This window comes from Marmota marmota, unplaced genomic scaffold (genome assembly GCF_001458135.2).
Source record: "Marmota marmota marmota unplaced genomic scaffold, marMar, whole genome shotgun sequence".
NCBI classification, from domain to species: Eukaryota; Metazoa; Chordata; class Mammalia; order Rodentia; family Sciuridae; genus Marmota; species Marmota marmota.
This window is the reverse complement of record NW_025999900.1, coordinates 56,702,529-56,714,524: the sequence shown is the minus strand read 5'-3', so window position 1 is coordinate 56,714,524 and position 11,996 is coordinate 56,702,529. Positions and strand designations below refer to the sequence as shown.

At 33.5% G+C, this 11,996-nt stretch overlaps 1 protein-coding gene and 1 non-coding gene across 2 annotated transcripts in view; both read left to right on the top strand.

Annotated features, from left to right (window-relative positions):
• Positions 1-11,996, top strand: part of Catsperb (cation channel sperm associated auxiliary subunit beta) — a 108,009-nt gene continuing 96,013 nt past the window's right edge. Inside the window, exons 1-4 of the mRNA XM_015488451.1 lie at positions 1-79; positions 3,482-3,570; positions 6,411-6,551; positions 10,123-10,183. Coding sequence (XP_015343937.1) covers positions 1-79; positions 3,482-3,570; positions 6,411-6,551; positions 10,123-10,183 — 370 coding nt within the window. The remainder of the gene's footprint in view (positions 80-3,481; positions 3,571-6,410; positions 6,552-10,122; positions 10,184-11,996) is intronic.
• Trnat-agu lies at positions 10,266-10,338 on the top strand. The gene has a single exon. It is a non-coding gene; the product is annotated as a tRNA-Thr (tRNA).

The window sequence follows — 11,996 nt, the reverse complement described above, 5'->3', positions numbered from 1 at the left end:
ATGGAATTGTCACTTATATATGTTATAATTTTGCTTCTGAACATGTTTGAATTTTCATCAGGAATAGTATACAATAAAGGTAAGTGACAGATTCTATTATCTTTTATCTCCTTCTGAGAAGTTCTCATTTATATCCCTTCCCCATTTGTAATTAAAATGTTTTTCTTTTAGTATTTCCTCTTTACCTGATCTTCCAATTGTTTCCAGGCATTCTCTATGTTACTGTGGTCTAGATGTTTCTAATAACATCGTTGTGAACTATTTTACTAAATTGTGTACATGAAGATTTATCTCTTACTATAGTATTTCATCATTTATAAGTCATAGAATATTTAACATTTAAAGAGAATTTTACATTTGTAAAATTTTAGCTACTCAAACATTTTAAAATTCTTTTCTCCATGAATGGTTGTAGGTAATATGAATTATACACTGAGTTAACTGGATACTATACTGATATTGAGGAGAATTTTCTGAAGATAATACACAGATTGACTTAATTAACAGGACTTTTATGGCAGAAAAACTTTGTAAAAGAACAAGAAGAAATAAGATAAATCTACTTTAATTTGTGCAATATTTTTTAATTCTCTGCAACATCCTGCTATAGGTCCTGGAATGTAAGAGGTGCTCCATAGGCCATTGTTGACTAAATGGATGGATAGAAGGATTCAGATTTTCTCCTATTCACAGATGTGTTGCAGAACTAAAAGAGTTCTGGGATGACCCCAGTTTGAATTCCCATAATGCGCTAGAGAATAGAACATACATGCATGTGACCCAAGATGGAACAACCACAGAGATATTTCAGAGAAGGAAGTGGTTATTTTCAGCTGTGGGAAAGGGGGTTGTCAAGGAAGACTTTGTACAAAAGAGGGAAATCTATCAATGTCCTTAAAATGGGTAATATTTGATATAAACCTATGGGGAAGAGTATTCTCCAAAAACATGAGAGTATGTGGTAAACAATGTTATAAAGGTAGGAAGTCCCATTATATGGGGAGGAAGCAGTAAATACTTCCATTTGACTAGAAAGAGGGATAGAAGTAAACTATTCTGGAAAGACAATGGCTGGCATTCATCATAGAGGTGCTCAATGCCAGGCTAAGGAATTTGGGCTTTAATCTGCAATCATTGGGAAGCTATTTAAGATTACTGGATTGGAGATATGGCATACCATAGCTATAGTTTAGATATTAGTCAGCATAGAGGGGGAAAGATTTTCTCTACCCTGTAAGGTTCTGTGACTGGGGTCTATGAGTTGAACTAGCAAAAGACAGATTAACAGGAGAAAAAGCATACAAATTTTGATTCTGTTAATCTTCTTTATATGGTATGGAGGACTTCATAGAAAGAAGTGAGAACCTAAAGAAGGAGTTAGACCCAGGGGCCTATATACCAGTTCAACAAAGAACAATAAATTCGAGAGATATGACAAGACAAAGAAAAAAAAGGTTTGGACTGGGGTGGTAATGTGGGAAGTTACTGGGAAATATAGGGGGAAATAATAGAAGATAATGACTTTAGTTAAGTTTGTTTGCATAGACTCATCTCAGTGGTAGGAAATGTACAGGTAGGCACATTACTCCTGGTAAATTTATGTCCTAGTTTTAGGTACAAAGCAGGGCTCATTGTTTCTCAATTGTCTTCAGCATGAAATAACCAATATGCCAAAGTGGCTTATGTTGGAGGCAGCATTTTCTTATGCTCTACAGCAGCAATATGTAAATGGATTGGTGGAGAGAGATGGGTGACGTTTTGCTGCTTCAAATGACGTTTTTCAACTTCATTGCTATAAATGTAACTGTGAATAGAGCAATGAATTAATTTCATAAATGGCCATGTTTCTTTAAATTTGTCCCCAAGTGGATCACTTATTCTATACGCAGCAGATATCCCCTCAGTGATTGCACTTATATGGTTTCCCTTAGGGTCATGATTTATGTTAAAGAAGTCACATGTTTAAAATGTCACTGACACATCTTTCCTTTAGAGGCTCACACAACATAATTATTTCTTGCATCTTATTATTAAAACAGAATCTAGAATTTATAACCTGAGAATTTCTAGGCAAAGGTATAGCACTTGGGAATTGCATCTGTCTCTCATTATAATCTCTCCTGCCTCCTCTTTTACCACCCAAGCTCAAAGGAGCCTTTTGATCCAACCACATAATTTACAAAATAATACAAAAGTACAGAGGAACAATTGATTAATTTCACTGAGGCAAGTGTTAGAAAAATTTCTATTTGCACCAGACCTCAAAATGAGTTAAAAATCTGAGGCAGAGAATCCCATGAGCATTTAAGAGGAACTAGGGGATAGATTTTGTACAAGAGAGTCAGAAAAGGGGCTTGGCTGTTGAACGAATGTCTAGCAGAATAGAGGGTGACCCTTAGAGGCAGAAACACCTTGCTTCCAGTGTGACTTGCTGTTTGTTAGATTTATGACCCTTGAAATCATTCTTCAAGTTCCTCTTTGTCAAAGAGGAGACAGTGATGTAGGTTGTGCAAAGTATTGAAGGAATGTCATAACACAACATGTAACTGTGGTGGCTGGCTCAAGTAAGGTATTCAAAGGAATTAGTTTCCTTCTGCCTATCTTTATTCCACATGAGGAGTTTATACATTAGGTAATAGAGTATTCATGAAGATTTAAAATCAGAGGAGTGATTTAGACTATAGAGACCAAATTTTAGCTTTAAAGAAATGGGTCTGGTAACACAGTCAAGAATGGGCAAAGTGAAGGAATGTATGAGCTGAAAGTTTTTGAAAACTGTTTAACATTATGGCCCCTAGATGTATTTTAAGCCATATTTGTGGTACTTTGTGATGAGTGGCCAATAGGAAACATTCACTTATCTTTTGCCCCAGCAAATTGTGGTTGTACAAAACTCCCAACTAACCATCTCCTTCTCACCAAACCATCTCCTGTCCTCTCTACCAAATTATCTCTGTCCTTTTTCTAAGCAGACTGTGAATTTATGGCCTAAATGGCAGGGCTATATCTTAATTTTTTTAGTGTATCTGTGAATGCATCTTTCCCCAGACTCAAAGTAAGAAGAAGGGTCCTCCATCCAACACCTGCATGTAGTAATTCTCTGACACAACACAACTGTCTCTCCAGGCTCTAATTCCTGACCCTTTTATATCCTCCCAAGGATAAGGGGCCAAAAAGTCAAGAACTAGCTTTTGACTGCCCCCCAAAATTTTGCATCATGGTCAAGCTTCTGATATATTCTATCTTGGCACTTCAGCCAAACCTTCCATTTTATCAGCCCTGATCTGATAATTTTGAAAAGAAAAAAAAAAGTGGAAGATTTGGGCTTTTTCTAGAGAAAAGTGAATTTAAAATATACAATTATAATCTTAGTAAGAAAAATTGTAAGTTCTTAAAATATTCCACTTTGTCAGTTTGAAAAAAAAAACTTTTCATGGAAATTCTTTCGTAAGCTAAAATACATGATTTTTCTTTTATTTAGGTGATACAGAGAGACGTTTTGCTTGTTCTAGCCAAGGATACCCCAAAGAGAATGAAATAATCAAGTTGTTTCTTTCCACAGAAAACTTGGTAAAGACCACTAATAGCCTGTATTATAACCCTTCGTATTCCTTTTAAGTCCATGTGTAAAACCAATAGCAGTACTCTTCAAACACCCTCTACTTGAGAAACAGAAATACTATATAATTGTTTCTATCCTTTAAATTCCATGTCCAATTGGATCTGGTAAAATTTTCACTCAATCATTGTGCATCCTGGGTGGTTCTGTTTGGTGATGGTTGTTGTTATTTTTAAATAATGCTTCTTCCCTCCCTTCTTAATTTTAAGATCAGCTGTAACAATCTTTATTTTTTATGGAGCTGATTTATTCTTTTGAAGTTTGACAAAGGTGGCCTGTTAGAGAAAGAAAATTCCCTCACATGACCCTGGGAAAGAAACTTTTCCTTGTATAACAAATACCACATTGTAGTTGTCACTTTGGGTAAGGGATAAGATGATCCTTTGACTCAAATAATGGGGATTTAAAAAAAAAAGAAAGAAACAACAAAATAAAATAAAGCATAGTATTAAGAAATCTATGCGGCAAATAAATACTAACAAAAGCAAATTATTTTTAAAAATGCATAGATTGTCTAAAAATCTATGATAAATACAATAAAGATGAAGAAAAGCATTCTATAAACACAAATACATTTATCCCTAAGTCTGCTTTAAATTAGACCACAGTTCTTCTTGACATGCCAAATTTATATTTAAGTTTTATACTTAAGATTCTTGTGAAGTGCATGCCCTTTGAGTCAAAAGTGTCTTTCTTATTTGTGATTATATATTATGGAAAAGGTTTGGGCATTAGAGGAAGACAAATTTACAAAGCTGGGTTGTGGTCTGTGTGCCCTTGGAGCAGGTTATCTAACCTTTCTGACTTTTTTTTTTTTCTTGACAGCCTTTTTTTTTCCTTAAAGAAATACAACATACTTTTTGAATAGTTGGGCGTAGTAGTTCTACTAATGGCATTATTAGAAATGATAGCTAACATTTATAAAGCCTTTCCTCAGGAAGTCTAATTAACCAAAAAAGTGTTTATATGTTTATAAAGTATTTATATGTATCAGGCATTTTTCAAAGTGTTTAATGTTCATTATGAAATTTGGTCTTCACATTTGATTTTCCTTGAGGTGAGAAAATGCTACTGTTCTTGCCCCTGATGACTCTGTTAGAAAAAAAAAAAAAAATCACACTTCCCTCCTGCACTCCCAAGCTCCCTTCCCTACTTCATTCTTATAATTGGTTCTTTATTTGACTTGTCCCCACCCCTCCATCCTTCTACTACTTCACCCATCACTCCATCCATCCAGTTTGTCTCCCTGCTAATACCCATTAACATGTAAATTCCATGATAACAGGAATTTTTGTGTTTCAGGTTTTGTTTCACTTCTATTATTCCCAGTAACACCGCCCTCATAGTTGGGGCTTAGTAGACATTTTTGAAATAAATACGTTTGCCCATTTTTTAGATAGGGAAACTAAAATTCAAATAGAGAACTTGCCCAAAGTGTTCTCAACAACTAGGGGATCAGAGATAAAGCTCTTAGTATCCATCTCATACAAGTTTTTTGGTAAAATTCATCATTCACAACTGCTGCATTTTCACATTCCCTTATAAAACTGGGAAATAGTCAATGAAAATGCTATAAGATGAACTTTGCTTTTTACATTTGCTTCCTTTTTTATTTTGATGCAAAATGACTTTAATAAAACCATATTTACTACTGTGATGGCAAAACCAGGCCTGGTTGTAAAGTGAAATTATAAGAATGTTATAGTGAAAAATTGGTGCCTGCGGAAAGAGCTCCCCTCCTTTTCTGTCAGCCTTTCCTCAGGAAGTCTAATTAACCAAAGCCCCTACCTTTTGGATTGTAAATAACTACCCCTAGGAGTCTGACTACTCCCTTTTGAGTATAAACACCCAGTTGGAGCCTTCAGAAAAAAAAAAATAATAATAAAGTAAGTCTTTATGTTGGCCAAATGCAGTGGTGCACACCTAGAATCCCAGCAACTGGGGAGACTGAGACAGGAGGATCGAAAGTTCAAAGACAGCCTTGGCAACTTAGCGAGATCCTAAGCAACTTAGTGAAACCCTGTCTCAAAATACAAAATAAAAAGGGCTGGGGAGGTAGTTCAGTGGTAGAGTGCCCCTGTGTTCAATCCCCAGTACCAAAACATAAAAATAAAAATACATCTTTAGCTAATTGATATTTGAATTACATTTATTGGACATTTGACTGAACAGAAATAAACGCTGCCCTGATAAATAACAACAATAGCAAAGAAAGAAACAAGGCTAGAGATTTATCGACAGTTTCCCCCTTAAAAACACTTCTCGCTAGAACCTCCACTACCACACACCCCTCCCCTGCATGCTCATGGCCTTCTATCGTGTAGGGTAGAAATTTTATGGCACTGGATAGACTATAAATATTGTGAGAAGCTGTGGGTGGAGCTCAGGATTTGGAGTTTGGTCTCTGGGCCTGCGGTAGTTCTCCCATCCTCCAAGTGCAGTTGCCCTCTTCTTGTTTCCCACAGCACTACATGTGAGAGCCTGCAGTTTTGATTTTATGTTTATTAAGTGTGAAAACTTTTTTCCCATTTTTATGGCAGAAAAGATTATAGTAAGAATGAATTAAAGCTTATGACACATATTATTACTGAGTTCTGAAGATAAATGTTTTAAAACACAAGTTTAAAAATAGATTTTTTAGCTAAAAATGGGAATTACTAAAGATGGAAGTCTTTAGAAGCAATTACTTTTCACAGATTTCTCCTCACTTTTAAATGAATGTAATGTGCTTCTCTCCATCAAATTGTCATTACTTGTTTGTTTATTTACTTACTTATTTATTTTCCTAAAGATAATCCAGTGTTTTTTCCAAGCTGAAAATGAAAACCTTTCAAAGGAAATGCTGAGTATATTCACATCAGGAGGACTGGCTCCCAGCTTGGGAATCATAAATAGTACATATCATGGCATCTTCCACTTCAATTTAACTTTGGTAATTATGTTTTATTTTTATTTTGTTTCATGCTATATGTTTTGCTTTAAATAGCGATAAACATTTACAGAAATTAGAAGAAAATGCTTATTTATTTTTACTATTTACCTACATATTTTTCATTTCTTTTGCTCTTCATTCTTTTCTGTGGATACAAGTTGCCATCTGCTATCATTTTCCTTCAGCTTGAAGAACTTCTTTTAGAATTTTTACAGTATTGACCTACTGACAATGAATTCATTCTCTGGGGTTTTTTAACCCCCTGAAGATGTCTTTATTTCACCTTCATTTTAGAAACAACTTTATTGAGAGATAATTCACATGCCATACAATTCACCTATTTAAAGTATATTTATTTGGTTTTCATAATATTAATAGTTGTACAACTACTATTTCTACATAATCCCCAAACATTTTCATCACTCCAAAAAGACAACTCAGTCACTCCCCATTCTCCCTCCACTCCTCATGGCCTAAGTAATCACTCTTCTACTTTGTCTCTATAGATGAGCTTATTCTGAACATTTCATGCAAATGTATATAATATGTAGTGTTTGTGACTGCATCTTTCAGTTTGCATAATGTGTTCGAGGTCTATGTGTGTTGTGGCATATATTAGTACTTCATTCTTTTTTATTTTATTTTTTAATTTTTTATACCTTTATTTTATTTATTTATTTTTATGTGGTGCTGAGGATTGAACCCAGGGCATCGCACATGCTAGGCAAGCGCTCTATCACTGAGCCACAACCCCAGCTCCTCATTCTTTTTTATGGTCAAGTAATATTTTATTGTATAGATACCACACGGGTTGCTTCTGATTTGGGGCTCTAATGAACTAAGCTGCTATGAACATTCATGTATAAGTTTTCATGAGAAATACATTTTTATTTCTCTTGGATCAGTAAGTAGGAACAAAATTGTTGGGTCATATGCTAACTCTATATTTGACTGTTTTGAGAAACTGCTAAAATTGTTTCTGAAGTACTGTTTTATATTCCACTTTTGCTTATTAGATTCCAACTTCTCCACAAGCTTACCAATACTTGTTATAATCTGTCTTTTTTGTAAGTATAAAGTGCTAATTCATTATGGTTTGATTTGTATTTCCCTAATGACAACTGATGTTGAGTACCATTTCATATGCTTATCGGCCATTTGAGTATCTTTTTTGGGGAAGTAGCTACTCATATTCTTTGCCCACTTTTAATTGGGTTATTGGTCTTTCTATGGTTGGGTTGCAGACATTCTTTGTGTATAGATACAGATCCCCCATTAGACATGATTTGCAATCATTTGCTTCCATTCCATGGTTTGTCTTTTGATACGTGAAACATGGTGAAAGTTTATTTCCTTTTATCTTTTTATCAAGTCTATTTTATCTGCTTTTTCTATTATTGCTCGTGTATTTTGAGTCATAGGTAGAAAAACATTGTCTGATCCAAGGTTCTAAATATTTACCCCTCTATTTTCTTCCAGGAGTTTTATAGTTTTAACTTTTAGCTTTGAGTCTTTGATCCATTTTAAGTTTATTTTTTTATACAGTGTGAGGTAGGAATCTGTGTTCATTCTCTGGCATGTAGATGTCTAGCTTTCCTAGCACTGTTTGTTTAAAAGGTTATCATATTTTCCCTATTGAATTATTTTGGCAACTTATTATTTTATTAGTTGACCATAAATATGAAAATTTATTTATGGATTCTCAATTCTATTGCATTTATTTGTGTGTCTATCTTTATGCTAGCACCATGCTGTCTTGATATTGTTAGTTTGTATTGAGTTTTGAAATCAGGAATCATAAGCTCTCTGATTTTGTTCTTCTTTTCCAAGATTATTTTTGCTAGTCTGGGTCTCCTTTGAGATTACATATGAATTTTAGAATAAGCTTGTCATTTCTACAAAACAGACTGCTAGGATCCTGATAAAGATTGTATTGAATCTGCAGATAAATTAATAACATTAAGTCTTTCAAACCATGGACATAGGATCTCTTTCCATTTGTTTGTATTTTGTTTAATTTCTTTCAATAATGTTTTATAGTTTTCAAGAATATAAGTTTTATACCACTGTTCAATTTATTCCTAATAGTTCATTTTTTTTGTATATTTGTCTTGTAGTTTACAATCTTGCTGAACTCATTTTGAGTTCAAATTAATTTTTAATGGTCACCTGAATTTTTGGAGCATAGTTTTGTCACATATACACCTTCTGGTTTGCCTTAATTTTCTTTCAGCATTCTGAAAATGTCATTCTAATTGCCTGACACATTGTTTCTGAATGAGAAGTTATCCGTTGATTTTATTATAGTCTTTGGTTCCAATGTATCATTTTTCTCTGGATATTTTTAAGATTTACTCTTTTTATTTACCCAATTGGGGCTATCTTAGTTAAAATTTCAAAACCTTCCAGCCATTATTTCTCAAAAAAAAAAAGTCTCTGCCTATTTTTCTGTCTTTTTTCCTCTAGGATTTCAGTTATGCCCATTTTCAAACACATGTTATTATCCCACTAGTTTCTAAAACTGTTTATTTTCTTTAATCATTTCCCTTTTCTCTTTTTTTATTTTAACTGATACATAAAAATATAAATATTAAAAAATTATAGATCTTAATGGAGTTGTATATGCCATGAGGTGTTTTCAATGTATGTATATATTATGTAATGTTGAGATCAGATTAAACATACTATCTCCTCAAAAATTTATCATTTCTTTATAATGAAGACATTCAAATCTTTTTTTTTTTTACTTTTTAAACATTTAGTACGTTAATATTATCTATAGATCTATAGTGTCCCTACTGTGTTCCTTTTTAAAAATATTGGGTAGTTTCAATTACTGGTTTACTAAGTTCACTTATTTTTTCTCTTTCCACCTTGAGTCTGCTTTTGAATCTGTTTAGTAAATATTGTATTTCAGTTCTTATATTTTTAACCTTATTTTTCCATTTGAGTTTATTTACGTGTATTTTTATTTCTGTTGCAATTCTCTATCCATCCATCATTAAAACAACATTTTGCTCTTACATTCCAAATGCTCTGCAACTCCATCTCTGTCTACTTTATCAAGACAATATGCTTCAACTTTGTGCTACCTGAACTCTGCTGTATGGTATTCCAGTGTGTGACTGTATTATCATATGTGACTGATTAAATTCTAATCTTAAAACAACAATGATGTAAAAATATCAAAACTATTGAAGATAATATCACACGTCATTTCATTCATATGAACATAATGTAGGAAAATTCCCTAAGTGAAATTGATAGATAAAGGATATATGTTTTTAGATATTTTTTTCTTTAATTTTCTTTTTTAAAAGATAGTATAGACCAGGCATGGTGGTAAATGACTATAATCCCATCTGGAAGTGGGAGGAACTAAGGCAAGAAGATTTCAAGTTCAAAGCCAGCCTTAGCAATTTAATGAGACATTGTTTAAAAATAAAAAAGGGCTGGGGTAGAACACCACTGGGCCTAATCCTCAGTACCAAAAAACGGGGAGATGCAGTATAGAATATGCCAAAATAAGTTTTATTATTAACATTGTAAAATATTGTCTTCTTCATTCAAGTACAGTGATCGGGTTTTCTGGCTAATTGATATTCCTAGAGGAAACATCACAGGAAATACAGGTAAGAGTAATCTGAATGAATTCTTTTACTCATGGATCTGAGTTACCAAATTTAGCAAATAAAAACAATTGATATGGGGGAAGGGGATGTAGCTCAGTTGGTAGAGTTCTTGCCTAGTATGCACAAGGTTCTGGGTTCAATCCCCAGCACCACCAAAAATGAATAAATTTTTAAAAATATATTTTAAAAATCATTCATTATCTTATATAGTAAATGACCCATGTAGCATCTGGGACATACTAAAACTTTATATATATATTATATATATATTCATATATATGCACATATTCATATACATATGCACACACACATATATATTTTTAGTTGTCAATGGACCTTTATTTAATTTATTTATATGTTGTGCTGAGAACTGAATCCAGTGCCTCACAAATGCTAGGCAAGCACTCTACCACTGAGCCATAACCTCAGCCCCTAAAACTTCTCTTTTATCTGAAATTCAAATTTAACTGTGCTTCTATATTTTATGTAGCAATCTTATTATAGATTGATTTTTCTAACATACATAACACTTATATTAGTGTTTAAAGTAAACTCATTTTCTAGAAGTTAGAAATTATAATATTGAGAAATTTGAGCATAAATAATTTTATCAAAATTAAATCAGCCTGGGGCTGGGGTTGTAGCTCAGTGGTAGAGCTTTTGCCTAGCACATGTGAAAGCATTAGATTTGATCTTCAGCATTATATAAAAATAAATAAATAAAATATAGGTATTGAGTCCATCTACAGCTTAAAAAAATTAAGTTAATCTTAAAATATTATAGGCTATAATATAATGTATTGCTTTATTGTATAATCTACTATTAAGCATTATGTAGGAGTACAACATTATATACTACTATATATACCTGGAAAGAAAGAAAGAAATTCTAGGAGTTATGAATATTGAGTACTAGAGGACTAAATTGGTAGAACTTTCAGCATAAGACATATTCCTACAGACTAAAATGGTGGAAAGTTTATTGTTTTAATATAGTAGGTACAAGAAATATAAACTGACTTAATTTCATGTAAGGAAAAAAGAAGGAATTTATTTTAGTCATGGAAACAAAGACAAAACTGCAGCCACTAAATGATCAATAGAGGAAAGGGAACAGGGGGTAGAAAGAGGGAAGGGGAAGGAGAGGTATTGGGGTCTCAATTAGAACAAGATATATTCCATGCTTTTATAATTATGTCAAAATGGATTCTGCTGTCATGTATAACTAAAAATAACCAGTGAAAACAAAAAATAAATAAACAAACTGCAGCCACACTATAGGAAGGAATTAGAAATAAGAAATGGAAAATCCTCAAGCACCCAGGGAATACTTTCACCCTGACTCTCTTATATATATTTTCTGTAAATCTGTATTTTCTTTCTTTGCAGACTGGCTTTCTAAAGCTACCTCACTTCTGTTGAATTTTTATATATTTTTTCCAAAGGCCAGCCCAATTCTAAATTCTCAGGAGAATATATTCAGTTGGTTCACTGTTTATTTAGTTTCTTCTTGTGTGACAATTAAATATGGAAGGCCAATCTCACTAGGTATGGGAATAGACTGCTGTTACGGTTTGGATATGAGGTGTCCCCCAGAAACTTCTACGTTAATGCAGCAGTGTTTGGAGGTGAAATGAGTTGACTGTGAGAGCTGTAACCTAATCAGTTTATCCTAGTTTAAATTGACTGGAAGGTTGTAACTGTAGACAGGTGAGGCACAGCTGGAGGAAGTAGGTTGCTGGGGCTAAGCCCTGGAAGAATGCATCTGCCCTATGGCTTGCTCCCCCATGCTCACTGCCCTCCCCCCCACACC